Source organism: Lacerta agilis, chromosome 2 (assembly GCF_009819535.1).
Source record: "Lacerta agilis isolate rLacAgi1 chromosome 2, rLacAgi1.pri, whole genome shotgun sequence".
Lineage (NCBI taxonomy): Eukaryota > Metazoa > Chordata > Lepidosauria > Squamata > Lacertidae > Lacerta > Lacerta agilis.
Window position 1 is genome coordinate 65,010 of NC_046313.1, and position 27,857 is coordinate 92,866.

At 45.6% G+C, this 27,857-nt stretch overlaps 1 protein-coding gene across 1 annotated transcript; it reads left to right on the top strand.

The window, feature by feature from the left end:
• The first annotated feature begins 3,922 nt into the window (after positions 1-3,922).
• LOC117039296 (17-beta-hydroxysteroid dehydrogenase type 6-like) lies at positions 3,923-27,356 on the top strand. The gene is made up of 5 exons (XM_033136411.1): positions 3,923-3,939; positions 20,780-21,101; positions 25,831-26,089; positions 26,468-26,625; positions 27,103-27,356. The coding sequence occupies exons 2-5, from the start codon at positions 20,789-20,791 to the stop codon at positions 27,318-27,320; spliced, it is 948 nt and encodes a 315-aa protein (XP_032992302.1). The 5' UTR covers positions 3,923-3,939; positions 20,780-20,788; the 3' UTR covers positions 27,321-27,356.
• Positions 27,357-27,857: the final 501 nt, after the last annotated feature.

A 27,857-nucleotide genomic window follows, 5' to 3' on the forward strand; every position in this document is an offset into this window, starting at 1 on the left:
AGAATACAGTTTGGAAAGATCATTACTACATTACTAAAACGTCATCACTAAATCAAGAAAGGGGGGGGGGGGTTATACATGATTAACATATAGGAAAAACAAGATTTTTCTCATGATTGGAATGTAGTAATAGAAGGATACAATCTATTTCAGAGAAATAGACCAAACAGGAAAGGAGGAGGAGTGGTATCCTGATATTTGTTGGATGTCAAACTCAGCCAAGAGCATAAGGTCGAACAATTTCCTCACTGGTCTTGCAGACAATTTCATTGTTCAGAAAGTGGGAGAAGCAACAAGAGGATCAGCCATTTTAGATCTGGTTCTAACCAATAGTGATGACCTGTTTAGTGGGGTAGAAGTGGCAGGATCATTAGGTGGGAGTGATCATGCTCTTCTGGAGTTTATTATACAGCGGAAAGGAGCAACCAAGCATACTAAGACTCAAATTCTAGACTTTAAGAAAGCCGACTTCAGAAAACATAGGGAAATGCTGGGTGAGATCCCATGGACAGTAGGACTTCCGGCGAGGACGCCATGCTGGGCGGTCGTGGGTCGTTTCGGTAGCGAGACGACCCAGGCCAGCCCGGGGGTAGGAGCCCCGCTACCGCACAGTGGGGCTCCGCCGAACCGCGAGCCCACTATGGCTCCGCCGAACCAGCGAGCCCACTATGGCTCCGAACCCTTCCCCCGTTCCCCTTGTAAAAGGGGCGCGGGGGTGAAGGGACCACGGAGCCGGGCTGTGGAGGTAATGCCCCAACCGGGCAGGCGATGCGGCGGCTGCCGCCTGCATGAGCGTGTCATTCTTCTGCAGTTTGAAGGAAAGAAACTGAACCCCGTATGCCGTAAGTACGGAGCAATTGGATTTAAAAGATTGACAATTGGCACCCGGGAGGAACGTAAAAAGGAAGCCCGTTCCTCCCTTTGCTGAAAGGAGAAGATAACATTGTTTTCAGCTGCGGCTGCATTTGTGGATACAATGTTGTTTAGAAGCCTTTTGACAGGCGAGACTGATTGAATCCCTGCGAGGGGAATTAAGATATCGGAAATATCTCTTTTTAGAAATTGGATTGTAATCTTTTCACCCTGATTCGGGGGAAAATGGCACTGGGAAACTTGCGGCTAAAGATGGAAAAGTACTGAAACTTGATACCCTTTGTCTGCATACAGGAGGCAGCAACGAAAACCATCCCAATGAAAAGGAAATGCAAGAAAGCAAAGTGGCTGTCCAATGAGGCCTTACAAATAGCAGGGGAGAGAAGGCAAGCAAAATGCGAGGGAGATCATGAAAGATACAGGAAACTGAATGCAGATTTCCAGAAAATAGCAAGGAGAGACAAGAAGGCCTTCTTAAATGAGCAATGCAAAGAAATAGAGGAAAACAACAGAATGGGAAAAACCAGAGATCTGTTCAAGAAAATTGGAGACATGAAAGGAACATTTCACCCAAAGATTACCATAATAAAGGACAAAAGTGGGAAGGACATAACAGAAGCAGAAGACATCAAGAAGAGGTGGCAAGAATACACAGAGGAATTATACCAGAAATATATGGAGATCCCGTACACCCCAGGTAATGTGGTTGCTGACCTTGAGCCAGACATCCTGGAGAGTGAAGTCAAATGGGCCTTAGAAAGCCTTGCTAACAACAAGGCCAGTGGAAGTGATGATATTCCAGCTGAATTATTTAAAATTTTAAAGGATGATGCTGTTAAGGTGCTACACTCAATATGCCAGCAAGTTTGGAAAACTCAGCAGTGGCCAGAGGACTGGAGAAGATCAGTCTACATCCCAATCCCAAAGAAGGGCAGTGCCAAAGAATGCTCCAACTACCGCACAATTGTACTCATTTCACACGCTAGCAAGGTTATGCTTAAAATTCTGCAAGGCAGGCTTAAGCAGTATGTGGACCGAGAACTCCCAGAAGTGCAAGCTGGATTTTGAAGGGGCAGAGGAACCAGAGACCAAATTGCAAACATGCGCTGGATTATGGAGAAAGCTAGAGAGTTCCAGAAAAAATCTACTTCTGCTTCATTGACTACGCAAAAGTATTTGACTGTGTCGACCACAGCAAACTATGGCAAGTTCTTAAAGAAATGGGAGTGCCGGATCACCTCATTTGTCTCCTGAGAAATGTCTACGTGGGACAAGAAGCTACAGTTAGAACTGGATATGGAACAACTGATTGGTTCAAAATTGGGAAAGGAGTACGACAAGGCTGTATATTGTCTACCTGCTTATTTAATTTATATGCAGAATTCATCATGCGAAAGGCTGGACTGGACGAATCCCAAGCCGGAATTAAGATTGCCAGAAGAAATATCAACAACCTCAGATATGCTGATGACACAACCTTGATGGCAGAAAGTGAGGAGGAATTAAAGAACCTTTTAATGAGGGTGAAAGAGTAGAGCGCAAAATATGGTCTGAAGCTCAACATCAAAAAACTAAGATCATGGCCACTGGTCCCATCACCTCCTGGCAAATAGAAGGGGAAGAAATGGAGGCAGTGAGAGATTTCACTTTCTTGGGCTCCATGATCACTGCAGATGGTGACAGCAGTCACGAAATTAAAAGACGCCTGCTTCTTGGGAGGAAAGCAATGACAAACCTAGACAGCATTTTGAGGGGCAGAGACATCACCTTGCCAACAAAGGTCCGTATAGTTAAAGCTATGGTTTCCCCAGTAGTAATGTATGGAAGTGAGGACCATAAAGAAGACTGATCGCCGAAGAATTGATGCTTTTGAATTATGGTGCTGGACGAGATTCTTGAGAGTCCTATGGGCTGCAACAAGATCAGACTTATCCATCCTTAAAGAAATCAGCCCTGAGTGCTCACTGGAAGGGCAGATCCTGAAGCTGAGGCTCCAGTACTTTGTCCACCTCATGAGAAGAGAAGACTCCCTGGAAAAGACCCAGGTGTTGGGGAAGATGGAGGGCACAAGGAGAGGGGGGCGACCGAGGACGAGATGATTGGACAGTGTTCTTGAAGTGACTGGCATGAGTTTGGCCAAACTGCGGGAGGCAGTGAAAGATAGGCGTGCCTGGCGTGCTCTGGTCCATGGGGTCACGAAGAGTCGGACACGACTGAACGACTGAACAACAACAACAAAATGTGAATGGGTGTTAAGTATTGGCAAGGATAACTTGAGCACTTATCTGGGAGAGAACAATGGGATTCCGGTTGAGGGATATTAGCCCAGTGGCTTCCTGAAGCACCCAGAGATTACCTGCTGAGGCATTTCCCTGTGTACGTGGTCTCTCGCCTACTGGATCATGGCAGAGAGATGGGTTCCCTTAAGGGCAGCACTTTGTACCCCAATGACTTTACTCGGGAGGACACTTTGCTTAGGTGACCCCTCCTGTGATTTCCGTAACAAATGAAAGAAATTGTGTGTGTCCATGTAGGGTTGCAAGAAGTTTTGTGTGGAGAACCATATGAATTATTCCAAAAGAGGACTAAGAAGGAATTTATTTAGGATATGGATTTTAAAGCAATAACTATTAAAATAAAATGCAAAATCAGAAAGCAAGTTAGAAAACCATTACTCGAGGTTGACGGAAGTCTCAGGCTGTGATAGCCAAAGGTTTTTTTTAATGTTGTATAAGATGGGATGTTGTTTTTGGAAAATATGTGCAAAACCCAATAAAATATATATATAAAAACAAAGAAATTGTGTGCGTCCTTTACTAGCAGACCTGCCAATTAGCCTAAAACAGCACCTTAAATGCCGCAACCTCAAGCAGCCAGCAACAAGTTTCATCCGGTGAGGGAGGAGCTATTGGCAGTTGGTTGTATGACTCCGACTTCAGCAACAGCAGATGTTGCATAACAAACGGCAACCGGCAGAAAGGGGGAAATTGGAAAGAGGAGGAGAAGCCTTTCCTCTGTCTGCCCACAACTGCAGCTGGGAGTCCTTCTTTTAATCACTTGCTGCAGGTGAGTAACCTCCGTCAGTTCATTATTATTTGTTCAAGATCATTTTTATTTGATTTTACAAGTGTAATTACTATACCAAATCCATATCCACATTGAGAGATGTCTCTGAATCTCTGGACTCATCCCCTCCATGGGTCTTATTGTCAACTTTTTCAACTGCATATTATTTTGTAGTCCATATTTTGTATCTGTCCATAAAAATTGTTACATTACAAGTGTTATTAAATTACTGCCAATGTTTTCATCTGCTTATAGTGGTCTCCTAAATAAATGGCACATTTCCCCCATTCTTTCTCAAAGTTTCTGGTTTCTTGGTTTCTGAACTTTCCAGTTAGTTTTGCCATTTCGGTATAGTCCATCAGATTGGTTTGCCATTCCTCTCTGGTCAGGACCTTGTCTTCTTTCCATCCGTGCAGTTGTTGTTGCATACATAAAGAGACTTTTCTGCTCCTTTAGAACAGGCATAGGCAAACTCAGCCCTCCAGATGTTTTGGGACTACAACTCCCACCATCCCTAGCTAACAGGACCGGTGGCCAGGGATGATGGGAATTGTAGTCTCAAAACATCTGGAGGGCCGAGTTTTCCTATGCCTGCTTTATCAGTGCCTACAATTCCTAATAGAAAAGTTTCTGGTTTTGTTTTGTTTTTTTTTTTTTTTACAAAAGTTATTTTAAACATTTTTTTCAATTCATTATGTATCATTTCCCAGAAAGCTTTTACTGTACTACCTTACATGACCACCACATATGATAAAAGGTACCTTCCTTTTCTTTACATTTCCATCAGGTATTTGTACTTGCTTTATACATTTTTGCTCACTTGCTAGGAGTCAAATACCACTGGTACATGATTTTCATACAATTTTATTTCAGCGTACAACATGCTGTGAATTTAAAATCTGTTTTCCATAGCCTTTCCCAATCTGAAACCTGAATATTATGCCCCAAATCCCTTGCCCAGTGTATCATTACTGATGTAACCTGTTCATCTTTTGTATACCATTCCAAGAGCAATTTATCCATTTTCGTCAATATTTTCATATTGTTTTCTAACAGATTTTTTTGTATTTCTCTGTCTTAAAGATATCATTTACTGGTAATTGGTGAAACTGTAACCAATTCGTTAATAAATCCCTTATCTCTTCAAAATCTTTCAGTTTCACCTGATGTTCTACCTTGGTTAACAGCTCTATATGTCGCCCAATTACTTCTCATATTGAATTATTTCAAAGATATAATTTCTAATGTGGAAAGCCACCAAGGTGTTTTCTGTTCAAGTAACTCTGAGAATTTTAAAAAGTCGTCTGTCAATATCCATTTCATATAATTTTTTCCATAGTCTATCTCTACAGATTGAGTCAAAGGCAGATGTCAAGTCTACGAAGGCCACAAAGAGTCTGCTCTTATACACTTTTGAATATTTAGCTATCAGGGTCTGTAATACCATACAGTGACCTATCGTATTGTGGCCCTTTCTAAATCCTGCCTGTTCCTGGTTGAACAGGTTAGTGTGATCCGCCCAGTCTACCAACTTATTTAATAGGTACCGGGTATAAAGTTTGTATGCGATGTCCAGAAGGCTTACAGGGCGATAGTTTGCTGGATCTTGAATATCTCCCTTCTTGTAAATAGGGGCTACCACACTTAGTTTCCAGTTTGCTGGAATTTTACATGTGTTGTTTATTGCCGTAAAAAGTTTGGCCAAAAAGATGGCCCACCATTGGGCGTTTGATTTAAACACCTCCGGGGGGATCATATCCTCACCAGGAGCTTTGCCATTTTTTAATGTTTTAATTAGCTGTAGGCACTCTGATTATGTAACAGGATCCCAGCTAGCTAGATGATCATTCTTCAATGGGAGGGACAGACTCGAATTAGCAGCATTTGAGGGTGTGTATAACTGGGGAAAGTGTTGAGACCACACATCAGATGAGATATTGTTGTTTACAATTTTTCCTTTGGATGAGACTCCCTGTGCTATTATGTCCCAAAATTTTCTATCATCTCACAGTTTAAACAAAATCGAAAATTCTTTCTAGTAGCACCTTAGAGACCAACTGAGTTTGTTCCTGGTATGAGCTTTCGTGTGTATGCACACTTCTTCAGATACCAAGTGTATCTGTGCCAGTTTCTTTGTGAGATTTATGGACTTCCATTTCATGCGGCTCAATGTGGTGCCTTCCATAGTTCCAGTTACAGGTGGGTAGCCGTGTTGGTCTGCCATAGTCAAAACAAAATCGAAAATTCTTTCTAGTAGCACCTTAGAGACCAACTGAGTTTGTTCCTGGTATGAGCTTTCGTGTGCATGCACACTTCTTCAGATACCAAGAAGTGCACACGAAAGCTCATACCAGGAACAAACTCAGTTGGTCTCTAAGGTGCTACTAGAAAGAATTTTCGATTTTGTTTTGACTATGGCAGACCAACACGGCTACCCACCTGTAACATCTCACAGTTTAATCGCCTTATCAAGTGCCTCCCATTGTTCCTTCCTATAAAGGGATTTCTTGAGTTTTAAGGTGTTTTTATAGTAAGAGCGCCACTTGTGGAAGTTTACCATGGATGACAGAGTCCTTTCCTGTTTTACCTTGTTTTGTTGTTTCCTGAGCAGGGATCTTAGCTTCTGGCAGTCTTTGTCAAACCAAACCCCCGATTTATTATGTTGTTTGGGAGGCCTGGTGTTTATAAGTAATGGGAAGAGAGACTCTGAGATCCGCTGATAGGCTCAAAGTTAGGTAAAAGACACTGGTCTCTCAGAACCAATAAGTCTGGAGAGTGCAGGTGTTGTTTAATTTTAAGCTCCAGCTCGCTGTTCCATTTACGCCTGCGTGGGGCCGGTGCTTGAGGAGGGACTGCACAATGGAGATGTTGTAATCCCCCCCGATTCGAGGGGAGTTAGTGAGATTGCTATAGGAAGATGGTCGCTCTCAGTTCTGTTAAAAGTGCTGAGACCCTGTGCCCTCTCCAAAATTGTTGGAGAGACCAGGATATGGTCAATCACACTTGCGCCACGAGGGCCGATGAAAGAAAAGAAACCTCCTGCCCTATCCATGTAAGTACCATGCAGGTTGTACAAATTATACTTAAAGGCAATCTCCAGTAATGTATTACCTGCCTTATTCAGGACCTCCATCAGAGCTCCAAGGGATAAACCAGTCTGCCTCAGGTAGAAACTGGGTTTTGGAGCCATACGAGTTGATGTCGCTGCCTATCCTGGCATTAAAGTCACCTGCCAGCAGGATGTTCCAGTCAGGAAATTCTATTTTGGCCTTCTCCAAGCATGACTCCAAATCTTCCCAGATTTGTGTTGTCTGAGAGGAAGTACACATGGGGGAATATAAACATTGAGACATAGAAAATCTCCTCCTGTGTTATTGGAAATAAGTAAAATCTGAAAATTGTTGCTCTTCATCCACTGCAGTTGTCGCACCCTGTACCCTATAGGAATAAAAGTGACCAAACCTCCACTAGGTCGGCCATGGTTATTTAGTTTTTTCGCAGGGGTAGCAAAAGCCACATAGCCCTGTAAGTAAGGGAGATGAGAGTCTAGGCACCAGGTCTCCTGTAAACAAATAATCTGGAATTTTGAGAGGAAATCCAGAAGATCAGCATCGCCCTGCTTAGACAGCCAGCCCGCCCGGCACCACATTCCACGATAAGATGTGGAAATATGGTGGCGAGGGGAATAAAGGTAGACTCCTCCGTTTCTTCTTTAGGATGATGGAATGAATGTTTGTGTAGAGGTGGAGTGGGATGTTAAGGTCATTTGTGGTAGGGACTAGCTTGGTGAGTTTTGTTTCCCTAGCATGGTGTCCCCTCGCTGTATCTGTCTTTCAATCCTCCACCTGAATGTCCTCTAAGGATCCCGAGGCATCCACAAAGATTGAACCGTTCCTACTCATCGGCGTGGCAAGTTCTACCTGGTGTGTTGTTGTTTGAGGTATTAAGGGGTGTGTGGGAGAACCCACTTCTTCGGGGGACAGGAACCGGCACTGTGTCCATTCTTCTTTGGATAAGGGCTTTGTTGTGTTAGTAGCATAATTAAATTCCAAAGGGGCAGAAAAGGCTTGGGGGAGTAAGGATTTTTTAATGGTTTGTAACCTAGCTATTAACGCATCCTGGGACTGTTGAATCTGCTCAAGGGAGACTAAAAAAAGCAGCTCCATTTCATTTAAGGTATCATTTTTGGGTTCATTGGGAGGGAGTAAATTTTTTTGGAGCTTAGCCTTCTGTTTGGAAGTTTTTACTGCCTCCGGTTGGACTTGTTTGTGGTTTTCAGAAGCCATTACCAATTCTGTACGCAGACTAGTAGGCTTGCGTGTTCCTAAGAGAGATGGTGGGTCGCCGGACTCTTCGAATAGGCGGGTCACCAACAGGCCAGCCCTCTAGAGCCTGTCCCTCTTGTCCAAGATTTGTTTAGTTACCGACCAGTCCTTAAAGGTCACCACGACTCTGTTTTGGGCCTTATCAAATGGAAGAAATTTCACGCTGACAATATTTTCTGCTGGGATAAGGCCTCTGATGACTAAGTCGATTTTCTTAAGTATATAAATTCTCTGTTGTGCAGGCGTGGGAAGGCCTCCATGCTTGAAGAGAGGAAGGAGGACTAGTTTATGTTTAATTAAAGTTAAGTTCTGGCTCTTTTGTACTCCCTTGTGGGGAGTTTCTTGCTTTGGGTCTGGAGTTTTCTTTAGTTTTCCACTAGAGGGCAGCGATTGTTTTACTAGCTTTGGAGGGCTAGCCACCTGGTGTTTTTTTAAAAATGTTTGGGCTTTGGCTCTTATTAGGAGTTGTTATGCTGGAGTTCTTTGTGCTTGAGTTCTCCAGAATCTTGAATAACTTTGAGAAATTCATTTTCCCAGTCCGAGAGGGCAGCTTAGCCTTTCGACCCATTTTCAAGTAAATTTTTATATTTTCCCCATACAGTGAAAATTGATTATTTACCAGATGGTTCTGAAACCCTTTGTGCACTTTTGCTTTTTCATACCATAAATATGCATGGCATCCAAATCTGTCATCGTTCCATCTTATTTAACATCACTCACGGTTGCTTCACATTGTTATGCCTTCATTAGAGCTAGGTTTAATGTTTTTCCATCGAACGTGCTGAGTCATAGATTTACTAAGGGCCAAGTATCTCCTATGTGTGCCTGTGAAAACAAATCAACTGAATCTCTACAGCATGTAATGTTCAATTGCCCTATGTAAAGATCGATACGTGCCAGTATATTAAATCTGATAATTCAGTCCATTGCTGATAAGCCAGTTGACCTACGTCTTGCTTGGGTTCTCCAAGATGTGGACCCTTATATAACTCTACAGGTTGCTAGATTCCTAACAGCCGTCATCTCGCACAAGAGACAAAATGGGATGTCAGCCGATTACTGATAATTAGATATGTTTTTCCAAAATAGATTTAGACATTGGTTTTAGTTTTGGGTGCCTAAATTTTAACCTTAATTCTTTTTTAGATATGTTTTATCGAAGTGATAATATTGGTCCCTGTGAGTTGTGTTATTATATCTGCGGCCTGTATTGGGTTGTCGTTTTATTTGATTTTATCTGATGTTTGATTGACTGCTTGTTTTTGTGGGAATACACTTCGTGGGTGCGCTTGCACCTACGGTTGTTTATATCTGTTTATTGTCAACTAGTGGTTTAAGCCCGTTAAGATAACGGGCGCTAGAACATGTGGTGAAACATTTTTAAAAATCACACTTTGGGGTTAACTCGGGGGGGGGGGATTCAGCTTCACACTCCATTTGGGCGCCACCTCAAGTTTCCCTCAGCCAAGATGGGATTCAGGAGACACACACACCGAGCGATCTCTCGGGCAGGGGCGGAGTCTGTGTCCAGCTTCTCACCGCCCCCTCCCGCACCTTAAAAGCAGCACGTGCCCCTCTCCCCCCCTCCCCGAGCGCAGGCGGAGCGCGAGGCTCCCTCCCCTTAAAGGCAGGTAGCGGCCCTCGCTGCTGGCCCCTCCCCTCCCAGGTTCGCTGGCGGGCAGCGCCAAAGCGGCCGTTGAAGGAGGCAGAGAGGAAATGCGGGGTGGCTTAACCCTCTCGCTGCTGTGGCGGAGTCTTCTGTGCTGAGAGAAGGAGCACGAGGCGGCCGGCCAGACGCCCGATGCATTGTGGGACTGGCTGGCTGGGCTGGGGGGGGGGGCGCGAGGAGATGAAGGAGCCGCTGCGCTTCCCGAGGCCCTTAAAAAAAAGTAATAAAAACCACTTGCACGCAGACTTGCAGTTCGGGTCTCTCTCCCTCCCCCCCCCCCAGTTTCCCCTGCAATTGATTTTTTAAACTGAAAAACACACACACACACACACAGCCACACCCCCCCCCCCCCCCCCCGCATAGACTGGAGGCTTGTTGCAAAAAAGGGGACAGCACTAAGCGGCATGGGAGAATCCGGCTCAAATCTCCGCGAAGCAACAGCCGCCCCATCACCCAGCCCCATCATTTTATTTAGAGCAGGGACAATAGCGAGCTGCCTCCCGGGGCTCAGTGGGGACGCGGAGGATGTCTTCTGAAATGCAAGCGGGGCACGCACACAACCCTCCAGCACAGATGCCACTTCTGAGGCGCTACTCCCGCCAGCTCCCCGCGTGGCTCTGCCCTCGGCCTCACGCCTGGTTCACCAACGGCATGTCGCGAGCCTCCCTGCCGCGAGGAGCGCGGCCGCGCCGGGGCTGAAGTGGTTCTGGGTCGGGAGAAGCCGCCAACATGGAGCGTTGGGGGCCCGCAGGGCCTCCAGGAAGCCGGGTGGGGGACCCTGCTGCGGGCCGGGAGCCGCCATTGTGCAGCGCGCCAGACACGGAGGGAAGGAGGGAGAAGGGGACGGACGGCAGGAGGGAGGCTGCAATGCAGCAGGAGCAGAGGAGCAGCGGAACCGACCCCTTCCTTGCCCGTCCCGCGTGCCCGCCCTCGGCTCTTCGCCCGCGCGCAGCTGCTGCTGCTGCTACTGCTACTGCTCCTCCCTGCCCCGCTCGCTTCAGCCCCAGCAGGCAGCTGACGGGACACCCGGAGCCGGGACTCATAACAACAGGCACCAGCCTCCCTGGCCCCGACCCACCCAAACCACCGCCAGTCATCGCCGCCGCCGCCGCCGCTGCCCCATCGTGCACCCCTGACCACCGCTGAACCCAGTTGAAGCGGCAGTTGAAGTGGCGGCCAAGTCAGACGGCGGCTGCAGCAGCTGTGGCAGCACGGCGTCCCTCTTCGGCCTCCGGAGCGTCGGCGCTCCGTGGGGCGGGCTGCTCTGGGCCGCTCCCGGGCCGCTAGGCCTCGGGGCTCGGCTTTCAGCGGCAGCAGCGGTAGCGTGGCCGTCCTCCTTGGCCTCCCCTCTCTTCTGGAGTGCCAGCATTCCATTTCAACTGCCCTGCTTCAACTGCCGCCGCTGCTCCCGGCCCGATGTCTCTCCATCCAATCCCTGTGTCCCTGGGGCACATGCTCAGTAGCGCAAACCCAGAGACATACGGACTGGACGCAGAGACACTTGCATTTTATATATATAGATTATGTGCTATTTGATGTGTACCTCCGCGTTAAAGTGAAAGTGAAAGGAGGATCCAGTAGGCAACTTGCCTCTGAGATCCCTCCGCTGGAACTTTTTGGCTCCAAGTTTAAACTGTTTAATGGTCAGTTAATCTGCTTCCCGCCCTTTTCAAGGGCAGGTACAGTGTTCTGATTGGTAAAAGTATTGATCATGACGTTATCTGTGTTTGTCAATAAAAGGCTGCGGCTCCCCGTGCTGGGCAGATAGTCGGGATAGAACACGAGAGAGATAGGTGTAAGACGAGATAAGATAACAGCTAGCTGGAGTGAGAGACGGCTTTAGAGCAGACAAGCCCAGAGAGAAAGTTGCGTGGCAAAGTACAGAGAGAAGAAACAACCCACGCAGGTCAGCCAAAGCCATCTTAAAAGAGACCATGGTCGTTTGTCTTTATTGCATTTTAGTTTGACTTTTACCGTTTACTAGCTTATTGTTTTGCCGTCATTTTGGCCACCTTTATTTTGGTGCTTTACTTTTGGGAACAACTTAGGCAGTCGCAAGTGCCTGCAGATCCATCTACGAGGCATTCATTCATCCAATCAACTCACTCATCCTTCAGATTCAGCCTAGCGGACAATCTACTTCACGGCGCAGTGTGAGCTGGGCTCCGGAACTACTGGCCGTTCCGTCTGCAGGCTTGGCCGGTGCCCGTGCAAGGACGCATGTGAGGCGCTGGCCGCAGGTCCCCCGGCAACTGGTATCCCGCGTGCAGTTGACCTTGTCCTGTGCGCGGGAAGCTCCAGCAAAGAATCCCCGCATGTTTTGTATTGTATGATTGTATTGTATGATGGGCGCAAATGCCGAATAAACATCTATCTATCTATCTATCTATCTATCTATCTATCTAATCTGTCATCGTGTCCTTCCAGATCTAAAATATCTACATTCCTTAATATTATCCATCCCCGTAGCCAACAGATGCAGGACGACTCATAGTATAATTTTAAAACTGGCAGGGTGAGTCCCCTCTCTCTTTAGCATCTGTTAACAGTTTTTTTTAATGCTTGGCTTTTTCCCCTGCCGATAAACCTGGAAATACCCTTTTGCCATTCCTTGAAGTGTCCTGCACTGCTGATCATGGATATCAACTGAAATAAAAATAACATTCTTGGCAATACATTCATTTTTATCACTGATATTCTTCCCCAAAACGATAAATTCACCCTTCCCCAGTGACTTGTTAACTAAGTAAGAATGAACAGTAAAAGCCTATATGTGCCTACTCAGAAGTAAGTCAATTTGAGTTCAATGGAACATTGGGCAAGTATATTGAACTTCTGCAAAATAAACACAGTTTAGCTCTGTTAGAGTATTATTCAACAACCTGCAATTAGATGGTTGATGTTCTTACATACTCACAGTGGTATTTTTTCTAGAAAAATAGGTGTCAGGAGTCACCATGAACACCTCCCTTGTTCCCTTAGATTTGCAGTGGTACCCACCTGAGAGGTGCTGAAACTGAGTTAAAGCTTAGGGTTGCCATACGTCCAGATTTTTCGGAACATATCCAGAACACTGCAGTCGGCAGCAGTGTCCGGGCAGAAATCAGGGAAATGTGCCGGAAATCCAGACATATGGTAGCTCGTGTCGGCGGTGCCATTTTTTGCTGTTTTTCCATAAAAATTGTTCTAAAATGGCATTTTTAAAAAGTGATTTTCCACAAAAAAAGAGTGGAGAAAGGCCCCTGGAAAGAATAGTATCCTTCCTGAGTTTGTGAGAAACTATTCTCATTGTCAGATTCCATTGATGGCTGCCCTAATTTCTATCCATTGATGGAACTCAGAATTCCCTCCTCTGCAGACTGAGTAGAGGCTACTCTGGTGTCCATTTATAAAAAGGATGATTGACAGATCCCAGGGATTACAGTCCTATGAGCTTTAGCAAACAGAATGCAAGGCACCTTTCAGATAAGTCAGAAACCTGGCTGCTCTCTGAGAAACTTTTGGCAGGATTCCAGTGGCAAATCTAAAGTAGATGACTGTTTTTATTACAACATTGAGTAGGATAATATACACCACACCAGCACCATTCACTTTTGCTGCTTTTATAATTCTTGTTACAGGTAGGAGGTAGCTGTGTTGGTCTGCCATAGTCAAAACAAAATTTAAAAAAATCCTTCCAGTAGCACCTTAGAGACAACTAAGTTTGTTATTGGTATGAGCTTTCGTGTGCTGCACACTTCTTCAGATGCACTCTTCTTCCTGTACACAAAAGCTTATACCAATAACAAACTTAGTTGGTCTCTAAGGTGCTACTGGAAGGAATTTTTTGTATTTTGTTTATAATTCTTGAGCAGCTTTTCACTCCATATCCTGGCATCACCATGGACATAAACTGACTCCAGTGGCAGGCCATGGCAGGGCTGGGGGGCCCATTGCCCCAGGCACATTTTTTGGATGCGGTGCAACCAGACAGCCCCATGACAGTTTCCCTTGTCCAGGGAAGCTGCCCCTGAGCCTGGCCTTCAGGGCTAGCATGGTGGCAGCAGCGGCTCCATCTCCTTAGGGCTGCCCATGAACCAACCAAGAGGAAGGGAGAGGATGCAGCAAGCAGCCAGCCAGTCGGGGAGGAAGGGGGGTGCGGTGAGGCGGACCACCCCGGGTGACATTTGGTATGCCGTCCGCAACTCCCAAGCTTACCTTGAACTGTCAGGGGAAGGGGGGCAGCTGCACCGCTTTGCTGGCAGCATTCCCCACTTCCCCCTTTGTTTTGACAGCTGAGGGAGACCTAATGTCCGCCATTGGCGGCTCGCTCTGCCCCCAGCCGCAGGGCACACGCACCGCTATGTGCACCAAGTAGCTATCCTGCGCCTGGGAGGCCACCCTCCGTACCCCGCGCCGCTTGGGAGCGCACCCGCCCTGGCAGCGCAGGCATATGCTCCGCCGCTGCAACCAGCCACAGTTGCACTCTCAGGTCAGGCCTGACCTGGGGGGTGGAAGCAGTGGAGAAGCAACAGCAGTGTTGCCGTCCCTCTCCGACACTGGGATCCAGCACATGAGGGAGCTGCGGACACAGCTTCCTTGCATAGCAGCCCAACCCTGCAATTGGCCACAGCTCCATCCCCGGGTAAAGCTTGACCCAGGGTGGAAGCTTTGGAGAGGCGGTGGTGGAAGTGGCAACCAGCAGCGGGTGAGTGCACTGCCCGGCTACAATCTGACTCCATTTTGGATTTGACTTATAGCCAAGCCTCCACAGCAGTAAACAGCCATAAATCTCAGCAAGTGGCGTAAATTAATAATGCAGAGTTTTTCAGTGAAAGAATAAGAGCTTTACTGAGTTAAAGTAAACTTCTTCATAAACAACATGGTTCCAAACAGTTTGACTGAGATTACATACTGACTCAGCTCATAACTGAGGCAGACTGATTCTGACTGAAATCTTACTGAGAACACAGAGAGAAAATGGCTGCTACTTATAAGGAGAATGAGTCACATGTCAGAGTGACTCAATAGTTAGCAGTTACAGGTAGGTAGCTGTGTTGGTCTGCCATAGTCAAAACAAAATAAGAAAATCCTTCCAGTAGCACCTTAGATACCAACGACGTTTGTTCTTGGTATGAGCTTTCGTGTGCATTCACACTTCTTCAGATACCAGATACTGTTGTGTATTAAATAAGATATTCTGGCAGCAGGGTAAAGTATTGTTATTGGTCAATTTGAAGATTGTACAAATACAATCCACAGCCTGATTGGGTCCCGCCGGAAAGTTTGAATATTATTGGTTCCCGCTAAAATGTATCTTTTCCCCCAGTCCCAATGTGTCTATAAATAGAGCTTTCCCTACCCCCTATCCCCAGTCTTGTCTAATCCCCACAATAAAGAGCTGTTTTCACTAAGACGTGTAGCTGGACTTCTTGCTACCAGAACCCACGACACAACATACTCTCCCCCGCACCCAGTTGATACTATACATAGAATCTTTCAAGTGTTGCGGAGGTCTTCGAGTCCTACCGGATCGCCTAACCCCCGGTGTGTCACTCCTTGGACTGTCCGTGGTCAGACTTCTCTCTCCAATAACCTCGGGTACCTCAGCTGGAGCTGTGTCACTAGCTGACTCTCTAGGCTGACTAGTTGTCCCCGGGTTAGGTTCATCAGTGGTGATCTCGGTTTCCTGACTCTCTGAGCCCTCCACCTCCTGTGGCCCGGAGTCATCCTGACTAGACTGCTGCGATTCACTGGACGCCGGCAGAGTTGTGCGTGGCTCCTCCCCACTCGGGCTTACCCTGCTTGGAAACCGGCGCCTTAGCTGGTCAATGTGGCGGCGCATTACTCTGCCATCCTCTAACGTCACAAAATATGACACTGGCCCACTGGGTCGGGTGACCACCCCCGGCACCCATGCTGGTCCCCTTGCATAGTTCCGGACCCAAACCAAATCCTCTGTTGACAGGTATCGGGTTCTGTCACCCTCGGCAGCCGGTGGTTCTCTTGTATCGCGGCCCGGCACCTTGTCAGGGTGGACATAGTCTAGGATTGTGGCCAACCTCCTTCCCATTAATAATTCAGCTGGGGACTTGCCTGTGGATGCACACGGCGTTGTGTGCTGGAGGAACAACATCCTTGCAATGCGAGCAGACCAATCCCCCTCCAGCAGGCGTGCTATTGAACCCTTGGCCGTGCGCACCATCCGTTCGGCTTGTCCGTTCGAGGATGGGTGAAAGGGAGCAGAAGTTACCCCTCTAATGAAGTTATCGGCCAGGAATGCCCTGAACTCTTGGGACACAAAAGCCGCCCCGTTGTCAGATACTATGGTCTCGGGTAACCCATGCGTTGCAAACAAAATGCGCAGGGCCCTGATTACAGCAGCTGAGGACATGTTTGGAACAATTGAGACCTCCAGCCATTTCGAGTAGGCGTCTACTACAATTAGGAACACCTTTCCCTGATACGGCCCTGCAAAATCTACATGGAGCCGACTCCACGGTTTCTTAGCCCGCTCCCACCAATGCACTGGTGCCCTGGGCATTTCTGGGTGCACCTCCTGGCACGCTCGACAGGTGCGCACCCATTGTTCAATGTCCTTGTCCATACCTGGCCACCACACATAGCACCTGGCTAAAGATTTCATCCGAACCATGCCCGGATGACCCATGTGTAATGTGTCTAACACCTCATTCTGTAGCGACCTTGGAATAACCACCCTATCGCCCCACAATATGCAACCCTTATGGAGGGACAGCTCATTTTGTCTTGCCATGAAAGGTCTAAATTTCTCTTCCTGAGTCCCACTTGGCCATCCCCTCCCCACCCACACAAGAACACGGGCGAGGACGGGGTCCCTTTTTGTTCTCGCGGCGATGTCGACGGCAGTCACGGGTGGTCCGGGAAGTGTCTCCATCATCATGACGTGCTCGGCCGGAGCTGGGTCGTCGTCGGCTGCTCCAGGTAGTGGTAGACGACTCAGCGCGTCTGCATGGCACAACAGCTTACCCTTCACATGACACAGTTCGTATTGAAATCCATTCAAAAAAATGGACCATCGGAGCATGCGTGGGGACAAGATTTGGGGCGTTTGTTTATGCGGGCAGAACAAACCCAGCAACGGCTTGTGGTCCGTTTGAATTGTGAAAGGGCGGCCGTACACGTAGTCATGGAACTTCTTGATTCCTGTGACTATAGCCAGTGCCTCCTTATCAATCTGGGCATAGTTTCGCTCTGTGGGGCTCAAGGTTCTTGAATAGAATGAGATTGGATGCTCCGACCCATCCGCCTCCCTGTGACTCAAGACAGCCCCCACGCCATATTGTGAGGCATCACACGCCAACACCAATGGTTTAGCAGCATCATAGTGGGCAAGTGTACTTTCCCTTGACAGCACGCCCCGCAGCGTTTCAAAAGCTCTCTGTTGCGGTTGCCCCCAACGCCATGCACACTTCTTTTGGAGTAGCCGATGCAGTGGTTCGGCTATCGATGCCTTGTGTGGCACAAAGGCGTGATAGAAATTGACGAGGTCCAAGAAGGACTGCAGCTCAGCCTTGTTACTAGGTGTCGGTGCTGCGGCGATAGCCTTAACCTTGTCTTCCATGGGGTGGATGCCAGCAGCATCAATTCTGTACCCTAAGAAATTCACAGCTGCTACCCCAAAACTACATTTCTCTTTTTTAAGTTTCAACCCCGCATCCCGGAATTTGCATAGGACTGCCTGGATGCGTCCCAGTAGTTCTTGAGCATCTTTGCCCGCGATTAACACATCAGCAAAATACGGCAGGACACCTGGCAGGCCCCGTAACAGGCGCTCCATAAGACTTTGAAATATGCCAGGTGCCACGCAGACTCCAAACTGCAGCCTATTCACCTTAAAGGCGCCCTTGTGCGTCACAATTGTCTGGATTTCTGCGGATGCTGGAGTCACTGGAAGCTGTTGGTATGCCTGTGCCAAGTCAATCTTTGCAAACACCTTGCCCCCAGCCAGCTTCGCTAAAAGTTGGGACACTACTGGGATTGGATAAGAGTTGCCCCTGATGGCCTTATTAATCGTACATTTGTAATCCGCACAAATTCGTATTTCCCCGTTAGCCTTCAGGGGTGTGACAATGGGTGTTTCCCATTTAGCAGAGTCCACTGGTGAAAGCACCCCTTGCTGTATTAGCTTCTCCAATTCAGTCTCTATTTTAGGCTGTAGCGCAAATGGAACCCGCCTGGGTTTGAGGCGGATTGGCGCAACCCCCGGGTCCAGTTCTAAGTCAATTGGAGGTCCTTTATAACATCCTAACTCTCCATTAAATAGCTCCCCAAATTCCGTGTACAAGGTGTTAAATGTCTCGGAAGCTGTCTGGACCGTGTTGAGCCCTGAGATTCCCAACCCTAAGGCCGGGAACCAGTCCGTACCCAGCAGGCTAGTGCGCTTCCCTTTTGCGATCACCAGCTTTAATACGGCCTCCCTCTCGCGGAACTGTACGTTCACTGCGCACATCCCCAAAATGTCTATGCGGCCGGCGGAGTAGGATTGTAGAGTAGCCGGGAAGGGCTCCAATCTCGGAAGCTTACCTCTCGGAAATAACGATCTGGCCGTGTCCTCCGAGACGATGGAGAATCCGGATCCGGAGTCCACCTCCATGTTACACGGCTTCCCTTCGATTAGGACCCGCACAGCTGGCTTCCCTTGGGCTGGAAATTGCACAGTTCTGCCCTCGATTTGCGTGAGGTAGTTGCAATCGTCGAGTTGGTGCGTCGCTGTGGATGTCCTCTGACCTCTTGATTTCGCGGACCCCGACGTGCCACTCGACTTGCAGACCCTGGCTATGTGCCCCGTTTTCCCACAAGCATGACACGTAGCATCTCGGAACCGGCACTTCCTTCTCTCATGTGATCCGCCGCAGCCAGAGCAGACCCCCTGCCGCCCTTTATTTGCTGTGCTCTCCTGTCGCACCATCTCTATTCCCCGCACAGGGCTTTGGTTGGGGCTGACATCCTGGTTGTCCACGGTGTTGGTTGACTCTCCAGCTCGCTTTTCGGCTCGCTGGCCCGGGTTTTGCTCCTCTCTCTCAGCGCTCTCTGTCGCAATGGCCTCACGGAGCGCTGTCGCGAGATCCATGTCTTGTTTTGCTGCAATCCGCCTGCGGCCCTTGCTGCTGCGAAGGCCGCACACAAACCGATCCAGCAGGGCCTCCTCCAAGTTGGCGAATTTGCAGTGTCTCGCCAGCTTTCTTAGTTCGGTAAGAAAAACTGCTACCGTCTCACCAGGTCGTTGTTGCCTCTTATGGAATTCGATGCGCCATGTCATCTTCGACGCTGTAGGATTAAGGTGACTCGAGAGGCGTTCCGTAATGCTCGCGAACGACGCCTCCCGCAGGGTTGTGGGGGCCAGAATTGCCCGAGCCAACTCAAAGGTCTCTGCCCCGCAGCAACTCAGGAACAACTCCTTTTTCCTCTCCTCGTCGGTGACCCCTTTTGCAGCCACGCTGAATTCAAAGCGCTCGAGGTAAGCATCCCAGGCCTCAGTTGCTCCGGGCTGAAATGGTTCCATGAACCGTGACGCAGCCATCTTAGTGGACTGATCTGTCCTGTCAGTCACAGGGAGTCTTGTCGCCAGAATCAGGTCGCTAGGGTCCACAGCCCTCAGCCGGCCTAATTCAATCCCATCCTCGTCGCCAGTATGTTGTGTCGTGGGTTCTGGTAGCAAGAAGTCCAGCTACACGTCTTAGTGAAAACAGCTCTTTATTGTGGGGATTAGACAAGACTGGGGATAGGGGGTAGGGAAAGCTCTATTTATAGACACATTGGGACTGGGGGAAAAGATACATTTTAGCGGGAACCAATAATATTCAAACTTTCCGGCGGGACCCAATCAGGCTGTGGATTGTATTTGTACACTTCAAATTGACCAATAACAATACTTTACCCTGCTGCCAGAATATCTTATTTAATACACAACAGATACTTCTTCAGGTGTCTGAAGAAGTGTGCATGCACACGAAAGCTCATACCAAGAACAAACTTAGTTGGTCTCTAAGGTGCTACTGGAAGGAATTTTTTGTTTTTTATTTTGTTTCAACAGTTAGCAGTTAGGCCTGAATAACTTTAGTAGGCCCAAATGATTGTGCAGTCCCAGCACTCCCCAGCCTGCTTTGCTGCTTCTGGTCTCATGTGTCTTTGTCACATGACAAATAGTACATACAGCGGAAGAGATAAGACTGTCTTCCGTTCCCACACTTCCCAGGCAGGCATGTGATTTACACCAATCTCATCTGCAGCACCGGAAGCGTGAAATACTACCGGTAACACTGCCCACCCCCAGCATGAACACAATTTTGTGAAAATTCTAGTTTATGTGCAAGAGTTACTTTAGGTGGGGACCCATTAGACCACTGTAAATAAGGGAGTTCACATGTGTGTGTGGGGGGGGGAGAGTGAGTGTGCTTATTACCCCCCCCCCTTTTATTTAGCCTGTACTTTAGGGACATAGCTCCTTGTTCGTCTAGTCTGAAGCTTCCCCACTTTATTTGGGAGACAAGAGAATAAGTGCCATTGTCGCAAATGGTGGTGCAGTTCTTTTGTCACACACCTGGGTGGGCATGTGTAGCTTCCTAAGACCTTTAGTTTCATATTGTGCAATGGAATTATTCCAGGTGAGCTATGCAAAACGTTTTCTGGAAGAGAAAGAAGACATACCAATAGCAACTACACAAACAGCCCCTTGATCAGGTTGATACATGTAAATATTTAGGTGTGACTCAAGAACTCCAAGGCTAAATTGATCAATGAGAACTGGCAAAAGTTCATGGTTCATCTAAGCCTAGGCAAGCTAGGTGTGTGAATGCCTTAACTCTTGCAAACTTCTTCCATGCAGGTTTTAACCATGTGGCTCTACCTGACTGCTCTACTGGGGGTTTACTTCCTTCGGCGGTGGTACCAGGAGAGAAAGACGTTGGAGAACCTGACAGAGAAATATGTCCTCATCACCGGCTGTTCCTCTGGCTTGGGGAACCACCTTGCCAGGCATCTGGATGCCCGGGGTCTGCGGGTGTTGGCAACCTGTACCACACAGAAGGGGGCAGAGCAGCTGGAGAAGGTCACCTCAGAGCGCTTGAAAACCACCGTTCTGGATGTCACCAGAACAGAGAGCGTTGCGGCAGCGACGGAGTGGGTGAAAGAACAAGTGGGGAACAAAGGTAGCTTTTTGTTGTGTTGCTTCCATGCTCTGGCTCAGGCCAGGCATTATCTGTACCATCATCTGTTTATGTTTATTCCACTTTCCCACAAAATGCGGCCAAAGTGACTCCCTGTATATCAAATGAATGAGTACTATTCAAAAAACTTATTAGAAACCATTAATCCAGGCTTCTGGTTTCCAGCCGTGAGATATGGCTGCCTCCCAAGAGATCGGACCCTCAGTCTTGCCAGTAATTCAGGGTTAATATGAGGGTAATTCGTCCTGCTGAACCCCCCCCCCCCGGTAGGGGAGGCTGCGCCACCCGCAGATTGTCCATTATCTGCCCTCCGCAACAAGATGTAGGGGCAGGGGCGCTGGGAACTCTCCAGAGTCAGTCTCATGAGCTGGGGACCCCTGATTATAAAAATTATTAAAATTTGGACTAAGAAACAAGTGTGTTCTGGAAAGGAGATAAAAAAGATCTGCTAAACGAACCAGTCGCTGGATGTCAAGGTTTTGAAAAGGACTCTTATCGCTGTGTTTTCGTTAATGTGAGGTGAGCGGTTATTTTTTGTTCTATATATCTACACCTGCTCTTCTATGCTGAACCTCACCAAGAAAGAACCAACATTAAACGGAATACAGGCGGAAGTTGCTTGAAGTTTTAATTTGACCTAGCAAAAGATAAAGGAGTCGAGAAAATGGTGTCCGTTAGCTGTGGCACAGAAGGAAAAACCTCCTTCTTCTGAGGGAGTGGGAAACATTTTTTTCCGGACTACAGTATGGGAAATATTTCACAAAAACAGTGCATTTGTTTGCACGGATTATAATTATAAAAGGTGAAAGTGAAGGTGAAGCGGGCGTCTAGCAGGCTCCCCCCTAGGGCCCGGAGGCAGGGCAGGTGTGGACTCTGGAAAAGGCTGATCAATCGCCAAAGGATTGCTGAAAGTGAAATATACCCTATCATTTTGATTTTCCACAAAAAACTTTGGAATAACAGCTTCTTAAACAACTTGAGAGCTCACAGCATTATTAATCTTCAAATGAAGCAGACTTGGACAACAGCCCAGATTTGGGAGGGAGGCAGCACTGAGAATTCTTATTGATGGACAACAACATGAATTAAACTGTGTTCTGGAAGGCGATTGGACATATGGATTTATTTGATACGATAGGAGATATGCACCGGCGACTGAGGAGACTTTGAGAGGTTAAGATTGGAATTTGAAAACTGGCATAACAACAGCGAAGAAAGCGGGGGGGGGGGAATGTGAGACAATTTCTCCAGACATCCAGAACATAGGAAGTCCTTCTGATTATTATTTTTTTAAAAAATTCGGAATGTAATTTGGTTTTATTTGTTTGCATTGTGATTTGATTTGGTTGGATTTGTTATTAGTTGGGATGCTTTTAATTGAAAATTAATAATTTTTTAAAAGTAAAATAAAAATCCAAATATCAGTGAGTAAAATTTTAAAAACCTATGCTATCAGCTTAATTCAACCTCTATAAGAAGCTTCTAGGGTTGCCAACTGATCTGAAAGACATTTTCTTTGTGCATTTGACAGCAGCTTATTCTGTGACATCAGCAGGTGAAGCTGTCCACTAATCAAGCTGCACTTTAAAGCACATACAGTGGTACCTTGGGTTACATATGCTTCAGGTTACATACGCTTAAGGTTACAGACTCTGCAAACCCAGAAATAACGCTTCAGGTTAAAAACTTTGCTTCAGGATAAGAACAGAAATTGTGCTCTGGCAGCGCAGCGGCAGCAGGAGGTCCCATTAGCTAAAGTGGTGCTTCAGGTTAAGAACAGTTTCAGGTTAAGAACGGACCTCCAGAATGAATTAAGTACCTAACCAGAGGTACCACTGTATATGAAAAGCCGTAAGTGATGGTACCAAATTGTAACTTTAACTGACGAGCAGGTGATGCTGGACTCCGAATTTTTCCTCCTAATAGCAGCTGGGAGGAGATGCAATCCACACCAGGACAATGACTCAGGAGGATGAGATATGTGCTCCCCTTTCTTCAGAAATACTGCCTGATCCACTCTAAACATTCCGATAATTTCTGAACACACACACAAACACACACACACAAACACACACACAGAGCTCACAAGAATGCAGATATACTCACATTTCCAAAGAATTGTGTATATCCAATTATTTTTTTAACAAATCTTTATTATGATTATTAAAATACAAATATATACAAATTTAGAACAGTAATGAAGAAACAATAGCGACACCAAATCCAAGCAAAGAAAAAAACCAAACATATTCTATGCTTTATGTTGCTTATAAAATTTATAAATGTTTTCCCAGTTAACGAAGCAGAAAGAAATAACAAGATGTGGTGAGTTTAAAGAGAGAAAAAAGAAAAGGAGAGGGAGGGTAAAGGAAAGGGAAAAGAAGGAAAGAAAAAGAAAGAAAAACGTGAATAAAGAAAGAGAAGAAAAGAAAAAAAAGAATAAGAAAGAGAGAGAGAGAAAGAAAAAAACTTATTCTTCGAAAAATACTTCCACTGCTTATACAAAGATTCATTTTCTAATTTCTACATCATTCCATCTGTCATTTTTAAACTATCAACATTATTATATATACAAAAATTTCGGGTCTCTTCTGAACCTTTCCATATTTACTTATATTTATTCTAAACATAACCAAAATCTTTCATTCACTCCTTGTTTACTCAAGTAATCATTAAGATATTTCCATTGCTCTTTTATTATGTTTTTTGGCTTATGTCTGATGGTATCTGTCAGCTTTGCAAGTTCCAGATATTCTAACACCTTACTTTGCCATTCTCTTTTTGTTGGTATATAATTACCCTTCCAATGTTGTGCTATGAGGGTTCTTGCAGCTGTTATTGCATATAAAAAAATGTTAGTTTTGTCTTTTGGGATCTCATTATATAGTATGCCTAATAAATATGTCTCAGCTCTTTTACTATGTGGTGTTTTTATCAGTTTTTTGATCTCCTCATGAATCATGTTCTTAATTTCTGGACATGTCCACCACATGTGAAACAAAGTTCCGGTTTGGTCCTTGCATCTCCAGCATTTGTTATTGCCAGATTTTTGTATTTTAGCAAGTCTCATTGGTGACATGTACCATCTATGATGGATCGTCATAAAGTTTTCTTTTATCTGATACGATGCTGTGAACTTTACATCTCTCACCCAGAACTGCTTCCAATTTTTATATTCGATTTCGTGACCTATATCCTGTTCCCATTTTAGCATATTTTTACTTTTAAGTTCTAATTCTGACTGTCCATTATTCAATAATTTATATATTTTGGAAAGGGTTTTTTGTTTACTTAATATGAATTCCTCTAATTTCGTTTCTTTGTTTTCAAAACCTCTTTTTGTCAAATCTTTTTCAAATGACGATCTCAGCTGAAGATATTCCAAGCAACTTATTCCTAACTGTTTTAGATCTTCATATTTTTTTAATTTTGGATCTTCCTTCTTCTCCTCTACCAGCTCTTTATAAGTGGGCCATTGCCTTCCTGACATATTTTTAAATGTTGCGGTAGCCTCCAATGGTGAAATCCACCATGGAGTTTTCTGAATTACATTTTTTTTTTGTTCTTTCCCATACCTCTATTAGGGCTTTCCTTACCAAATGATTTGTAAATCTACTGTGCAACTTTATTTTCTCGTAAAATAGATAGCCGTGCTATCCGAATAGTTTATCCCACCCTTCCAATTCCAAAATTTCTCTATTTTTGAGCGTCATCCAATCTCTCAGCCAGATCCAACTCGCTGCTTCATAATATTTTACTAAATCCGGAACTCCAAAGCCGCCAATTTCTTTAGGTCTTGTCATGATTTCGTGTTTGATCCTTGCCTTTCCCCCCTGCCATATAAAATTTGCCAGGTCTTTTTGGCTATCTTTCAAATATTTGATACCAATTATCACTGGAGCAACTTGAAATAGGAACAAAACTTTGGGTAGTATCCTCATTTTTATATAGATATCCTCCTCAACAGCGATAAATTTAATTTATCCCATTTTTTTCAGTGAATCCTTAACTTCCCTCCACAATTTAATATAATTATCTTTAAATAAATTTGTATTTTTTGTTTGATATCCACAGGCCTAAATATTTCACTTTTGCTTCAATTTTCAATCCAGTTGATTCTTCTAATCTTTTTTTCTCTTTCTCTCCCATATTTTTTGTTAATAACTTTGATTTTTCTTTATTTAATTTAAAGCCGGAACAGTTTCCAAATTCTCTTATTCTTTCCAGAGTTTTCTGTAAACTTTCTAAAGGTGTTTCAACCGTTATGATCACATCGTTGGTGTATGCCTTCACTTTATAACAATGATTTCCGACACTTATTCCTCTAATTTCTTTATCCTCTCTTACCCTATTTAAAAGAACTTCTAGTGTTAAAATAAATAATAGCGGAGAGAGAGGACAGCCTTGTCTAACACCTCTTTCTATGTCAACTTCCTCGGAGAGTTCGTTATTTAGCGCTTTGCGCTTTGTTTGTTATATGCCTTTCATGCCTTTCATAATTCGCTCTCCTATTTTCCAATTCTCCAAATTTCTCAACATGAATTTCCAAGAGATGCTATCGAAGGCCTTCTCTGCGTCTACTAATAACATTGCTATTTTTTTACTAGGATTCATTTCCGCATATTCCCATAAGTCAATTATCTGTGTATATCCAATTATTAAGGCATGTGGGAACCTGGAAAAGTAAGAATAATTTTTTCTTCTCACACAGGGCTCTGGGGCTTGGTGAACAATGCGGGAATAGGTGTCCCATCAGCTCCCAGTGAATGGCTGACCAAAGATGGCTTTGCAAAGGTGATCGATGTCAACTTTCTTGGGATGATTGACATGACGCTACACATGCTGCCCCTGGTGAGAAGAGCCAGAGGGAGGGTGGTCAACATGTCCAGTATGATGGGACGACTGGCATGCTTTGCAGCACCGTATACAGCATCCAAGTATGGTGTGGAAGCCTTCTCTGACATCCTGAGGTAAAATTGATAGTTCTGTATCTTCCTCTTTTTCCTTGCTTTAGTGGGATGTCTGCTTCTCCAGCTAAGTTTCAAGTAGAGGACTGCAATGAATCAGCAGGTGTTTGCACACCTAAGTCAGCTCTTTTTCTTGAGGAAACAATTTAACGTACCAGTAAGAGTTGTCAGCACCAGCCTCCTGATGGCTGACTCTGAATATACCTGATGCCGTGTCATAGACAATGCCCTGGTGCCTGCAAGACAGAAGACAACTCTCTCTCTCCCTCCTCCTCCTCCTCCTCCTCCTCCTCCCTCTTCCTCTGCTTCTTCTTCTTCTTCTGCATGATTATTCTGGTTCAGAAAGAAGATGTGTTTCTTGATTTTTCCTTCTCAATTCAGGCGAGAGATGCATCCTTTCGGGGTCCAAGTCAGCATTATTGAACCTGGTTGTTTCAAAACACCCATGCAGTCAAACATAGTAGAGAGTTACAATAATGCATGGAGCCAGGCCCCTTCTGACATCAAGGAAGCCTATGGGCGGCACTACTATGAGCGCTGTGAGTAATGCAAAGCTACCTAATTCACACTTCAAGAAATAATACACACACTGAAACACAGCTATCCTTCAGAATCCACAGTCCTCTAAATTCACTGGTGCAGTTCTCAAAACTAATAATGTGCATGAAAACATGTATAATAGGGAGAAATGTGCATTTAAAATGAAGAAAACAAAAAGGGGGGAGTGAAGATAATATATAAAATGCACCGTGTTAGGGAAAATTACTAGTAAAAATGTATATAGCATTGTATTTTATTGAAAATCACATAAGTAGTACCTCTGGTTGCGAAAGGGATCCGTTCTGGAGGCCCGTTCGCAACATGAAAGGACCACAACCTGAAGAACCCAAAATATTTAGGTAATCTCTTGTGCAGGTATAGTGCAGCATACAAATCAAATAAATAAATGCAGAAATAAATACATATATATCTTTGCATCACTAACTTTTCCTTTGTTTCCTATATCCCCCCCACAGGTCTCTATTTATTAAAATTCTGCCACTTCACCGGCAGCAGCAACTTTCAACAGGTCACTGACTCTATGGAACATGCCCTGACGTCTTGCTCCCCTCGCATCCGCTACTGTCCAGGATGGGATGCAAAACTCTTTTATGTTCCTCTCTCTTACTTGCCAGGCTCCGTTCTTGACTTCCTGATGAGATGCATTTGGCCCAAACCAGCACAAGCCGTGTAGCAGATTCTGAAGAAACATGTCAGTTCTCCAAATGAACCAAGGAAGTCTGTTGTTTCTCTTTTCTGAACTTCTAAACCAGTGGTTCTGATACTTTTCTTCCCACGGACCACTTGAGAATTGCTGAAGGTCTTGCTGGAGCACTCCCGTTACAGCAACTGCTATGTGCCATGGTAGGGCGCTCAGTGATTTATTACCGGTAATTGTAGTTTATTGCTTCTTTTATTTCTTTATATATGCAATGTATTTTATTGCATTATAATTTGAATTTTACAGAGTAGAAGTCTAGTAAAATATTTATCTATTGCAATGTAATGCCCTACATAGTAAGCATTTCTCTCATACCATACAGATGCACCACTGAAAAACTTGTTTGATGTGGCATTTGGCCTATAGTTGCAGTAAACAAATTAATACCTTTGGTGGATCCCCAAAGTACACTGAGTTTAAGACAGGCTCATGATATTAAATAATAATAATAATAATTTATTTATACCCCGCCGATCTGGCTGGGCTTTCCCAGCCACTGTGGGTGGCTCC

Excerpts from the sequence above, each read along its gene's own strand:
- LOC117039296 (XM_033136411.1), top strand. The coding sequence starts at position 20,789 with ATGTGGCTCTACCTGACTGCTCTACTGGGGGTTTACTTCCTTCGGCGG. Across the intron at positions 21,102-25,830 it reads AGAACAAGTGGGGAACAAAG|GGCTCTGGGGCTTGGTGAAC; the intron begins GTAGCTTTTTGT and ends CTTCTCACACAG. Across the intron at positions 26,090-26,467 it reads GCCTTCTCTGACATCCTGAG|GCGAGAGATGCATCCTTTCG; the intron begins GTAAAATTGATA and ends TTCTCAATTCAG.